This window comes from Schistocerca cancellata, chromosome 4 (genome assembly GCF_023864275.1).
Source record: "Schistocerca cancellata isolate TAMUIC-IGC-003103 chromosome 4, iqSchCanc2.1, whole genome shotgun sequence".
NCBI lineage: Eukaryota > Metazoa > Arthropoda > Insecta > Orthoptera > Acrididae > Schistocerca > Schistocerca cancellata.
The window spans coordinates 483,101,395-483,115,487 of NC_064629.1; the positions used below are offsets into that span (position 1 = coordinate 483,101,395).

Below are 14,093 nucleotides of genomic sequence, written 5' to 3' on the forward strand. Positions count from 1 at the left end.
GAACGCTCAGGAACGATGCGACTCGTGCACACGGTACGTGGGGCCCAACGTGGTATACGCGATCGCAACGCACTCCAGCGGCAGTTGGGGGATGTTACCAGTTCCTAAATCACACTGTCTACTCAACGGGCGCGCGTAAAATTCCCACGGTAGCTCTGTTAAAACGCACATTTCCTTCATCGTCCACGAAAAGGAAAGTACCGTGTCCAATCAATAAGGACACAGGCTTGCAAAAGTTCCATTACAAACAGTGCGGTACAAATTTGAAATACTTCTCCGCATATTATAAACATTATTTCATCATTCCCACATTTTAGTAAAACCCCAGGGTCAGTCTTACTTGATCACTGTTCCTACCCAGTAGCAGAATCCTTGCAACATGTGAATTACGAAGCTTAAAAGGAGCAAAATATCTTCATACAAGTAGCGCAAGCTGTCCTGTAGATTAAGCCAATCGGACAAAGTCACCCCTCAAAAAAAGGTGAACTTGTATTTACATAACATCAAATATTATAGTATATACTTATATTAAACTAATAATAAAGTATCAGAACCTGATAAAAACGCGAATGTTAGAAAAAAAAAATTGGAAGAGTCATGACGCGAACCACCGCCCCATCAAAATCTTTTCAACGGATAGAGACGCTACTCACTACGCTAAACCAACAATACCCATCTCTGACTCATACCATCGTACCCATTCTTAAAAACGTTAATCGCAGGTAATTATGTTATTAATTGAAATTTAATTATAACAAATTGTACCAAGAACAATGCATTTTGGGTGGATCTTCAGTGTGTCGCTGCCTTCAAATAGCCTACTCTCATAATACGCAAGTTACAATAATTCTTTGGCTTCGAATATGATGTTTCTCATTAATTTATTGGATCGAATCACACAACTAACAGCGGGTTTTCCAGTGATTCTCAATTTGCTGGTGGTCAGAAACGGCATATATACATATAGACTTGAAATGAATGCCAATATGGCGCCTCACAACTGTGTACTGAAGGGAGACGGCGTGCTTGTGACGTAGGTGGCGTTGTGCCATCCCATTGGTCAACGCTCAGACGCACGCTCACAACATCTGACATGCCAGATATTGCTCTGCACGTTCGGAAAGACTCCCGGACGTGCTGTTCCACGCTATGACGTCAGAAACTCGGCACGCTCAACGCTCAACGTTCGGATGCACGGTCCGTGTGCCGACGGCTTTACACTGCGTAATTAAAAGAGCGCTCGCTCGCTCGCTCGCTCGCTCCCTCGCCCGCCCGCTCCCTCGCCCGCCCGCTCGCTCCCTCGCCCGCCCGCTCCCTCGCCCGCCCGCTCGCTCTCTCTCTCTCTCTCTCTCTCTCTCTCTCTCTCTCTCTATCTCGCACAAGGTTAATTTCAATATTCATCACAAGAATCAGAAATTTATCTCCACAACAGCTGAATTTGGGCTGGGCAATCAATGATTTATTACTTTATTTTTGGATCAGTGGATGCAAGATGATTCGTAGTTGTGGTCTACACTAGAGCTGTTTTCTCTTGGTTGTTTCGACACTGCTTTCATCGTCAGTAGCTCCACGATGAATTCTCAGGTGATGGCTATGCGCACAACACAATGATAATTCCTGATTTTAAGCTCCCTTTTTCAGTGAACGGTGTGGTATGGCAATGAAGAAAGTTCCATAAAAGTGGAGTAATGGTAGAGGTAACGGCAATGTTCGGACTTGATGATAGAGAGGGGTAGTTGTATATAAACTGAGAAGACGAATAGTGGTATGGGAGAAATCGGAGCCCATTTACGGATTTGTAAAGGTAAATTTAGAGTAGATTCAGACTTGATGAAAGTGTGTAGACGCGAACAGGTGTTAATAGAAATGTGTCAGCATTAGGTAAAAAGATGTCAGTAGCTTAGTCTCGAAAGACACTACTATTACAAAGGCGTGCGTCACGTTAAATACAGGATTTGCGAACTTTTGGGTGAGACGTGTGTTAATAGGATCTCCACTGGCATACTGCTTAGCATATGACCTAACTAGTCTTGACCGAAGTACTGTCGGTAAAAAATTCCAAAACATTAATCGGAATGAATTCAGCTACAGCATTAATCCCTCTAGAATACATTAAACTCAGCCAGTGCTAAATATACTGGTGGAAAAACAAATACAACATCTTGAAAGACGATGTCGAGTTTGATACTAAAACAAAATATGCCACTTGGGAGGTTAGTTCATGAACTGATAATGGTTTCCACGTCTTCCGCCAGCAGATGGCGTAGTGGAGTAAATGCCAGAGCGCTATCTGCATGTATCCTTTAAACAGAAATACCCATGCCACTCAGCGTGGTGCACAAGTGTAGAACAAGCAGACAGCACGCAACTGACACGCACTCATGAGTCCTTACAGCCAACTTAGCGGGTTTTGGAGAGGTCAAATTGCGTCCTTTCGAAGGGCGAGATGATTCTCTCGAAGAAATGCGGCACAGGTTGGATATGGCAGGTCAGTTGTACAGCGATCCTGGCAACAGTGTACATGTGAGCATCCTTACACTAAAAGGCAATGTTCTGGACTTCCACGCTACACAGATACGCCAGTCAAGATCGTCTTATAATAAGGACAGCAGCGGCAGATCGTACAGTTTCAACATTGCAGATACGAACAAATGTAACGCCACGAGGCCCGCATCTCGTGGTCGTGCGGTAGCGTTCTCGCTTCCCACGCCCGGGTTCCCGGGTTCGATTCCCGGCGGGGTCAGGGATTTTCTCTGCCTCGTGATGGCTGGGTGTTGTGTGCTGTCCTTAGGTTAGTTAGGTTTAAGTAGTTCTAAGTTCTAGGGGACTGATGACCATAGATGTTAAGTCCTATAGTGCTCGGAGCCATTTGTAACGCCACGAGTGTCAACACGAATCGTTGCAGCCCGGTTACTAGTAGCGAGTCTACGGGAAAGCACAACTCTAGATCATCGTATACCCACGCTACAGCATCTGTGTGCATGGCTCGTCTAGCGCTGTCAAAGGATTCTTGGAGCATGCAATGGCACAGGCTTCGGCAAGGATAGCAGATTCTGCCCTCATGCAAGTGATAGCCATTTGCGCATACGTCGTAGACCTGGTGAGCGCTGTCCCCAACAGTGCATTCGCCCGAGACGTACTGGTCCCATCCCAGCCTTATGGCCAGGGGTGCTACATGCTACAACTCTGGTTCATCTTTAGTGTTTGTAGAGGGAACGCTGACCAGTGCTAGATACGTGCAGGATGTTGTTAGAAAAGTTTTCTACTGTACTCACAACAGAAAGTGATGTGCTGTTCTAACAGTATAATGCTCGCTCACATACTTCCTGTGAAACTCTATGAGCTCTTCAAGACGTGCAGCAGCTTCCCTGGCCAGCTCCTCAATTGAGCACACATGGGTTGGTTGGTAGGTTTAGTGGGGGGGGGGGGGGGGGGGGGGGAGAGCGAGTAGTGACTGAACTGCGAGGTCATCGATCCCTTGTTCCCAGTTGAACAATTACCCAAGAGAAAGAAAGGAAGAACCAGAAGAACGACAAAAGGACAACAAACACTACAATGGACAAACCAGGACAACAAAACCACAGAGAGACGCAAGAAACAGGGAGAAGAAATTCAAAACAAGAAAGCAGATTACCATGGCTGGCTGACCATGAGAATAAAAAAGGAGAAGGCAGCCACTCTGCAACACATTAAAACCTCCACACAGAGGGACAAAGGACATGCGTTAGAACTCAGATCAAATGATAAAACCCATCCTCACGAATAAAACGTAAAACTAACGCTGCTGTTGCGGCATTGTCGCCCAACGCCGAAGCTAGGATGCTGAGACAGTTAAAAGTCCGCCGCAGAGCGGCTAAAAGTGGGCAGTCCAGCACGAGGTGGACGACTGTCATTCGGGAGCCACAGTGACACTGAGGTGGGACCTCGCGACGTAGGAGGTAAACGTGTGAGCCACATATGGCCAAGGTGGAGTCGACAAAGAATAACTGATTCCCTGCGAGAAGCCCGCAGGGAAGACTTCCACACATTCGCAGTTTCCTTAATGACACGCAGTTTGTTGTGCATCCGGTTATGCCACTCCATCTCCCAAAGCCAAAAAACCTTGCGGCGTAAGACAGAAAGCAGGTCAGTTTGAGAGATGTCCATCTCCAGGAGCGGTTTCCACATTGCCTGTCTGGACAGCCTGTCAGCAAGTTCGGTGCCTAGAATTCCGACGTGTCCTGGAGTCCACACAAACACCACTGAACGACTGGGCCGTTCCAGGGCAGAGATGGACACCTGGATGTTCGCTACCAAAGGATGGCATTGAGGTGCTGCCAACACTTCCACTTAAGCTGACGGAGGTGAGGAAGCCAAGTCAATCGGGCGCCGAAAACCAGTCCTAAGAATCGGTATGTCTCCACTACAGTGAGTGGATCGTCATTAAGGTAGAGTTCTGGTTCCGGATGAACGGTACGACGCCGACAGAAGTACATAACACACGACTTTGCGTCCGAAACGTGGAAACCGTGGGCTAGAGCCCATGAATGCGCCTTGTGGATGGCTCCATGTAGGCTCCGCTCAGCAACACCAGTACTGGTGGAGCAGTATGAAATGCAGAAGTCGTCTGCATACAGAGACAGTGAGACGGATGGCCCTACAGCTGCTGATACAACATTAATGGCCACTAAAAATAGAGATACACTCAATAAGGAGCCCTGCTGGACCCCATTCTACTGCACATGGGGCGAACTAAGGGAGGCACCAACTTGGACACGAAAAGTACGTAGCGACAGGAAATTTTAGATAAAAATCGGGAGCAGGCCCCAGAGACCCCACTCGTATAATGTGGCAAGGATACGATGTCGCCAGGTCGTGCCATACGCTTTTCGTAAATAAAAAAACATGGCAACCAGGTGTTGGCGTCTGGAAAAGGCTGTTCGGATGGCAGACTTGAGGAACACAAGATTATTAGTGGTAGAGCGACTCTGGCGGAAGCCGCCCTGATATGGAGCCAGTAGGCCACGTGAATCCAGGACCCAACCCAACCGCCGACAGACCATACGTTCCAGCAGCTCACAAAGAACGTTGGTGAGGCTGATGGGCCGATAGCTATCCACATCAAACGGATTTTTACCGGGTTTAAGCACCGGAATAATGGTGCTGTCCCGCCATTGCGATGGAAAGACACCATCGCACCACGCCCAGTTGAATATGAATAGGAGATGGAGCTTGCAGTCAGATGAGAGAGGTTTAATCATCTGACCGTGGGTCCGATCTGGCCCAGGAGCTGTGTCAGGGCAATGTGCAAGGGCACTGAGGAGCTCCTACTCTGTAAATGGGGCGTTATAGGGTCCACTGTGGCATGTAGCGAACGAGAGGACTTACCTTTTCATCCGCCGTTTGAGGGTGCGAAAGGCTGGGGGGTATTTCTCCGACGCAAAGGCTCGAGCATAGTGCTCTGCAATCGCGTTTGTGTCGTTAGACGACACGCAATTGATGTTAATGACAGGGACACCCACCGGGGGCACACTAAAGAACGATGGGTCGCGTTTTCCGCCGCAGAAACGATCGTTGTAGTCACCTGCTCAACCACCACATCGATGTAGCCGTGTGGGGGAGATTCAGTAGTGACTGCAGAGGTGAAGGCTACCCAGTCTGGCTTGTTTAAAGCCCGTCTGGGTAGGAGTCCGTGGGCATGACGCTGGTGGAGTGACAGGAAGATGGGGAAGTGGTCACTACCACACAGGTCGTCATGTGCTCTCCAGTGGATAGATGGGAGGAGTCTTGGGCTGCAAATTGATAAATCAATGGCCGAGTAACTAACAAGAGCCACACTGAAATATGTGGCGGCCCCAGTATTTAAGAGGCAGACGTCGAGTTGGGACAATAAATTTTCGACATCTCTACCATGGCCAGTAAGCATGGTGCTACCTTACAAGGCGTTATGGGCGTTAAAATATCCCAAAAGGATGAAATGTTTAGGGAGTTGATCAATCAGTTTAGCCAAAACGTTCAGGTGTACCACACCATCTAGAGGGAGGTATACGTTGCAGACAGTTATTTCCTGCATCGTCCGTATCCTGATAGCCGCAGCTTCAAGAGGAGTTTGAAGGGGCATAGGTTCACTACATCCCGAGTTCAGAACATAAATGCAAACCCCAACTGACACTATTATATTCGCTATGGTTCTTGCAATATCTCCCACAGCCATGAAGGGCAGGGGTCCACATTGCCAGGAACCAGGTTTCCAGGAGGGCAATTCAGAAAACAGGTGTAAACCTTAACAGTTGCTGTAGTTCAGGCAAGTGGTGGAAGGATGACGTGATCGTGAGATTGGGAAGGCATGAAACACTCAGTGAGGCAGTCTACGCCTCAGGGTCCCCTGCTGCCACCGACTTATTTCCTGAACAGGCTATATCCATTGTGTCTGAGGATCTGGCGAGAGCTACGTCCTCAGCAGACGCCAGAATCTTCACCTCATCCTCAAACGCCAGGCATGTAGGCAGCGGTGGTGTGGGTGCCACTGCAAATCCCTTGGCCTTGGGATCTGGATTTCTTTCACTGATTCTTGGGTTTCTCTGGCTGGGATGTCTTCACTGATTCAGTCTCTGGGTCAGAGGATGAGCATGTACCCTACGACCAGCTGTTTTTGGGTACTTCAGCCACTGATGGGTGTCATCATTCCTACTAGCAGAAACCTGGGAAGGGAGTGACAAAAGGGACCCCTTCCTAGCGAGAGGAGCCAAAGAAAACTTATGCTTCTCTGGCTGATTAGTGGGGGCTGGTGTCCCTGATGGTTGGGGGAACAGTGCTCCCAAGGTAGGTGGTGTGGGAGCAACAGGGAGGGAAGTGCCCCCCACCATCAATGGGGCAGGTGTAGTCTTCCAGCTCTGAGAGACGATTGGAACTCACAGAACTGATGGGGCTACAACTGTTCTCATACCAGCAGCATAAGAGGTGGTCATAACCACAGGATGTAGATGCTCAAATTTCCTCTTGGCCTCAGTGTAGGTCAGTCAGTCCACAGTCTTCTCGCTGTAAAATCCTGCAGTCTGGTGAGCAAGGGGAGTGATGCTCTCCACAGTTGACACAGATGGGAGGCAGGCACATGGAGTATTGGGATGGGATGGATGTCCAAAATCTCGACATGCGATGCTGGAAGTACAGCAGGAAGACATATGACGAATTTCGAGCACTTAAAGCACCACATCGGGGGAGGGATATATGGCTTGAAATCACACAGGTATTCCATCACCTTGACCTTATCCGGTAATGTGTCACACCTTCGAAGGCCAAGATGAAGGCACTGGTGGCAATCTGATTATCCCTTGGACCTCTATGGACACGCTGGACGAAATGAACTCGTCACAGTAAGTTGGCGTGCAGCTCGTCGTCAGACTGCGAAAAAAGGCTCCTGTGAAATGAAATACCCTGGACCATATTTCAGATCTTATGAGGCATGATGGTATTGGAAACATCCCCCAGCTTGCCAAAAGCGAGTAATGCCCATGACTGGGCAGAGGATGCCATTTTTATCAAGACTGACCCTGACCGCAATTTTGACAAGCCCTCCCCCTCCCCAAACTTGTCCTCTAAATGCTCTACAAGAAACTGAGGCTTCATCAAGACAAAGGAGTCTCTATCGTACATACAAGGTACTGGGGCCAATAAGGTTCGCTGCCATCCTTAGCCTGGCATTCCTCCCATGGTTTGGCCAGGGAGGGGAATGATTTAGGTTCATACTTCCTTGCATTGTACTGAGACTTTGAACACTTAGAGACTGATGGCGTTTGATTACCAGCAAGTGATGATGTGGTACGCTTCATCGTGCATCATATGCCCTGATGCCACCCACTCTGACCAGCGGCCCTCCCCACGGGTGCCACCCAGCTGCAGCAAAGGCCACCTGACAGGATGGCCCAGGGTGAGTTACTCCTTGGCATATGTGGAGAGTTAACGGCGCATGCATCAGCAGAGCAATCCCTGTGTAGTCAGGAGGCTACAACCAACAGGGTACATGGCAGCCCCACCACAATGGACTGGCTACCGTGCTGGATGAGGTGCAAAGAATTCCATGGTCCTCGTAGCCGCTGAAAACTACATTTCATAGTGGGTGGAGGAAATGCACACAGGAAGGTGTCCTCACTCAAGAGAGAGAGGATGAGCAGGACTTCAATGCCATGATGAGAAAGTGGGCTAAAGATCTCAATGCACGATGGACACGATGCACCATGTAAGGTGCCCTTCCCCAATTGGCTCGCTCTTAGGGAAAATTTTGAGAAATGGAGGTGAAACCCTACAGGGAACCATCACATAATGGCCGAAAGGTGTGAGGCTCCTTTTAGTCACCTCTTACGACAGCAGCAATACCTCAGACCTATTCTAACCCCTGGGCCCGCAGGAGGGAAGCAGATGTGGGACATGAAAGGACGACAAGTGACTCGAGTGACTCCTCCACCAACATCTCTTACAGGGCTACACAAACAGATCGAACAGGTGTGCATTAACGAATTTCGAGACAGCGTTCGTCACCTATATGAGTGACTGCACGCCAGTGTCATTCACAAGAGTCCACACAAGAAGTGCGTTGGTTGGTACTACACGCACAAAAAATTTCATAAAATCTAATCTGAGGAATACATTTACTGTTTTATTCTGTACATAATACGAAGTATAGCCGGCATCATTTCTACCTTTTGTTAACCGCTGTTCCTCGAATCAACGGTAAGCTGCATGAGACTGGAAGAGAGAGAATTACATTAGATATTTTGGATGCAACTGTTAAAGGAAACCTGGAGCTGAGCGACCGTGTCTCGTTAAGCATAATGATAACTCAAGCTTCCTAGACATCAGGAACAGCCCGACCTCAAGCTAATAATGTCATTTAACTACAGGAGGTAACGCAGCCAGTGACCGTCCAGATACGCTGTTGCTGACAGGTATTTATAGAAAAAGAAATAGTTGGAAGTTGCGCATGTAAGTTTTTGTTGCACACAATATCACAAGCTGAAGAGCCTAATAGGAATTCCTCCATTGTGTAACCTGTTTTGTATGGCGTCTCTGATGGATAACTGTGGGGCGGGGGGCAGGGGGGGGGGGGGAGGTAGACACCAACTGCTGTGCAAAACGGATGTACAGCAGTACCAGTCTACTATTTAAAGTTAAAAACAATGTCAGCAACAAGGCCGCTACAAGTGAAAAAACAACGTAAGCGTATTTAGTCAATTTTGTAATTAAATTGAACGCGAGAGTTTTCCTTTATATATGCAAACTTATATTATAAACCGATTTCACAGATTTCAATTATGGACTCAAAGTGGCTGCCTTACGTTGTCATTTTATGTCCGGTAACCTTGCTGAACAATCTGAAAATAAGCTATCTTGCTTGTAACAGAATAACATTTAACTTTAGCATTATGTGATCACAGACATTTTACACCATTTCTACCTTTTTACGTATCCTTCGGCAGTGTAAAAGTGGGAGTTCTACAGACAACCAAGACAAGGGAGCTCCATAAGAAACTAGGTCTATCAATTTCACTATTTTTAAATTTTTGTTCTCACTCTTTGATCCGTCAAGGCATATCAACAGTCCTGGCGCCTTATCACCGTGTTGTATTTACATTCGGTTCATAATTTCAGAAGATTAAAGTAAGACAAAATGCACAATAATTCAAATATTCTAGTGTCTAAACGTTTAGCATATACAAGGAGTAAAAACTTCCTGAAGAGTAAGAGCTAAACTAAGCTTAATGATTAGATATTTAGTACAAATAATGTTCAAAATACGTAACTATCAAAGCTCTGAAACTGGAAACACTATGTATTCTGAACATACTCTACAAGATTACGATCCGGAGATATATCTACCCAGTCATTGGGGACAAATATCTTCACATGAGAGAAAGTCATCAACCGGATCAACTCGATGCAGACTAACATCATGAACAAAGTCTGGACGGACTGCGCCCACGAAAACCGGCGCATGAAGTTTCAGTACCTCATATCTGTACCTCCGAACATCAAAGTAGTTGTAAGATCGGTACGTTCATTCAGCACTGTCTTCCCATCACCGAACTACTACTACTACTACTACTACTACTACTACTACTACTACTACTACTAGTACTACACCACTACTGAAATGATCTCATTCAATGTACATCCTCTCGTCATGCCGGACATCACTATGCCTCCAGATGGATGAATGACGAAAACATTCTGCGAACTGTTGCGGGATTAAACTGAAGATAGCATTCCTTCGTTTGTTTTTGTACAATCTTTCTGCAGTGGATTTTGCAATTTAAATGCTCGTCAATGAACAGCAGTGAACGCGACACACAACTGGCACATGCACAAAGCCATCAAACGTCAGTGTGGCACACTAAACATAGCCGAGACCGTCCACGTCCAACCTGTGTCAAGGTGACCGAGGATTTCACGCTGAAAAACTGGCTGTGTGTGGTGTCTGTACGAAAAGATGGATGATCAGGTACTATATCCCGTCCACGATGAAGTCATTAGAGAAAGAGCACAACATCGGGTTGAGAGAATGATGGGGAAAAAAATGGTCGTGTCCTCATCAAGGGAAACCTCCCGGCACTCCCTTAATCTGTTTAGGGAAATCATGGGAAACCTAAATTAGAATGGCCGAACGGAGAAGTGAACCGGCGTCGTCCCAAATACGAGTCCCGTTTACAGCCATTGTGGCACCTCACTGTGTTTATTTGTGACGTTACAATCACGATTTTGTGCGATCACATGTTATCAATATGGGGATAACGCAATGCATTGAATCGTTTGTCACCCCGAAGGAGAGAGTATACCTGCTCTGTAGAGACGTCGTAGCTCCAGTTTGTCGGAAAATTTTTATAACATTTACAGTGCTTGCTCAGCTACTCTCATTCCATTTCTCTCATTTCTCTTCTATATTTGATTTTTGGCTGCCAATGTGTGTAATTAGTGACTGAGAAAAATTTTCAATTTAGAATTTTATTGTTCCAACAGTCAGTTGGAAACAAAGATTACGATGCTTAACAATGGCATAAACCAAATTATTATTACATCTTACACAAAAATTGTGTCTTAGTGTTTCAGCAAATATTGCATTACGAAACTACACGTTTAATGTTCGATCCCTGACTGAACCCAAGATTTCTTTCAGTATTTTGCGGGGCCTTCACCCCTACCAATTTTTGGGTGTGTAAAAGCTGTACAGTATGACGTATAAAGGTGGACAATTTTATACTAAAACCTGATTTTTACCTGCGCAATCCACCAAAATGCCTTATAATTACTGATCAGATTTGTCGTTCACTTTTGTGTGTCACCGTTTCTCTAAGAGCTGACTGTATTTTTCAGAATTAACTCTGAAAACTGAAGATCCTCTCTCTGCCTCTAGGTCATCAAAAGCACATTACGAGTAACTTGGTTACAAAGGAAAAAAGGATGCAGCCGTTTGTTGGAGCCGCTGTCAGACGTCCAGCTACATTCAGAAGGAGATTACTGAAAACTTAACTCCCGATGTACAGACGATGATCTGAAGAAGAGTGTCTTCCGAATGAAAATACAGTGCAGCAGACGCTGCGCTACCTCTAGGTAACTGTGGACTTAATATCGCGGAAATCGACACGGGCAACAAGAATAAAACCTAATCACGAGGCTTTAGTTGTCATTTGAACTTTAAGAACATCTCGAAGATTAAAGAAATTCGATATCTACAGGTGTTTGCTCGGAAACACCCAGTGTATAGCTTAATCCACAGTACCGTGGACTTGGCGAATAACGAAGCTAACATGTAATTCTCGTTGTCGCCCGTGATTTTTCGCCATCACTGGAAATTCTTTTGCATATTGATCCTAATTACAAAATACAATTACAGGCATTACAAAAAACAATTACAGACTGTAATTTGGTAAAGACGTACGGCAAGAAGTTCACACCAACACCAAAATTTCAGAAGCGATTTTTTGCACGTTATCTTCACAACCACGTAGTTACTAGCTTCAACACGATGTTCAGAGCGTTATGCCCACATTCGCGTAATACGCATGCAACGAAATATCAGTAGCATTTTTCAAAAAACATTTTCCGAAGAATTACTCCATGATAATTGCTACCAGCTATTACAAACTTATCTAAGCTACAACAGCACTTGATCAAAAGTTGTGGACCTATGTAACCAGTCGTATCACACTGGCTGCAAGACTCTGTCACAGTAAATTAGTACAGTTTGTCCATTGCGATGCGGGCAGGACTCCACCAGGTGATGTTTGGATGAAGAGGCGTAGCCATTTCTGGATTTGGAGAATTGAAATGGGCTACTAGTTACAATCTTTCACTACCTGCATTCATATTCTCTTAGGGAAATGTATACGAAGTAACAAGGAATGAAGGATGTAGTTCCAAAACGGACCGCTGTCCTTCCGGACACCAGTTTCGCCTCGCGATGAACGTCAGCGCTGATACCTGTTTATGTTTTCCTAACGCCATACAAGGAAACAACTGAAATGTAAACATCAGTTACCAATCTGGGAATTAAACACCTGCAACCTCAACACTAATTTTAAGAAGTCGTTAATGCCTCTCGGGTGTCGAGTTGTTTAAATCAGGAATGAACACGCCGTAAGCGAGACAGGCGTGTGACAGTACGCGCAAAAACAAAACAAAAATGTGTAATTTATTACAGAGAACGTAAATACGTACAGTTACCTTCGAAATATAATTTTCTGTAATTCACATTTCATTTTACAGATAACGACGTTTATATTTGTTTCACTCTCCCTTTATCCGTACATAACTGTCTCTAATAACTGGTTTGACACTATTAAATGCTTCGCATGTTATTCACGTTCATCTTCGTCGTGAAAGAGTGACGACCTTATTGGTTACTTACATCACTACGTAGAATTTCGTTTCAGGGCATTTAATACGAAATTTTAGAGCTCTCCAAGTATCTCTCCCTTCGCCAGCCACTGCCCTCTCCTATTTGCACCCATTACTTAATGTTTACCCTCCATCTAAAATTTCCAAGAGCGCTTTAAAACTCATGTGACACTTCCGTTACGTCAAAATTGTAAATAAAGTTTCGGAGTTTATGCCTGACCGTTTAGTTACGTGTGCACAAACAAGACAATGAATGTTAATGATTTATTACCGCATTTCTTAGAAAGCGGTTTACACGTTAGCCACCAATAGTTCGGACGCTTACATCCCCTATTTTACATAACGACTCAAGTGTTCTACCAAAAGAAGCGTTAGTACTCTTAACAGGTACGTGACTTTACTCTTCAATACGCTCAAAGTTTTCCTTCCTAACAAGCTTCTTGAAAACAGCTCAAATATTTCTTTATAATTCTTTCGGAATGATGTTTAAACTATGAAAAGTCGACTTCATATAGCGTTATTAAGTAGTGCATGTGAAGACCAATCAACTTTCAGTGAACACTTAAGAGAAAAGAACTTAAACTCATAAATGTTTAATAGCTCACGAATCCACGAATGTTTAAAGGAAGCATGTCAACATTATGGAAAAAGTGGGCGGTCACTTAATGATACGCCACAAAACATCCCGACGGAAACATAAACACTTCGCTGTAAATATCAATGAAAGTGGCTGCAAAAAGTTTTACAGCTTTCTCGATAACGAAAGCGAATCATTAAGTTTGAGGGCGGTTTGGTGACAGAAGTTTGGAAGCGTACGCTGCGCAACTCACCAGCAGCAGGGGCAGCGGCACGAGCCACGACAGCGCAGGCGGGAGCAACAAACGACACATCCTCGCGGCGCGGCGGTCGCCTGGCAACTGAAGCACAAGTCTGCGCGTCAGCCGGTCCCCCCACCACAGCCGCCTGGCCACGGCGTGTCGCTGCGCGCCCCACTAAAGAGCTGGCGGCTGGTCACTGGCCGTCGCCCGCTGTCTGGCGCTACCCCAGCAGACACTCACCCCGGCCGACAAGGGGCTCAACCTGCCCTCATTAGGGTAGTTCCGGGAAGGACCACCTACCGCAGAAAGCTACCGGCGCACTTGGGATACAATAGGAGGTCCATGCTGTAGAGATTAGTAAACCTACACGACATGCCATTTATCATGTATGCTAGCTTTACAGGCCTA

At 45.9% G+C, this 14,093-nt stretch overlaps 1 protein-coding gene across 2 annotated transcripts in view; it reads right to left on the reverse strand.

Annotated features, from left to right (window-relative positions):
- The window catches only part of LOC126184606 (uncharacterized), a 452,291-nt gene extending 438,494 nt beyond the window's left edge, over positions 1 to 13,797 (reverse strand). For both annotated transcript variants that reach the window (XM_049927060.1, XM_049927059.1), the window contains exon 1: positions 13,698 to 13,797. In XM_049927060.1, the coding sequence (XP_049783017.1) occupies positions 13,698 to 13,757 (60 nt within the window). In that variant the 5' untranslated portion in view covers positions 13,758 to 13,797. The remainder of the gene's footprint in view (positions 1 to 13,697) is intronic.
- Between the last annotated feature and the right edge of the window lie 296 nt (positions 13,798 to 14,093).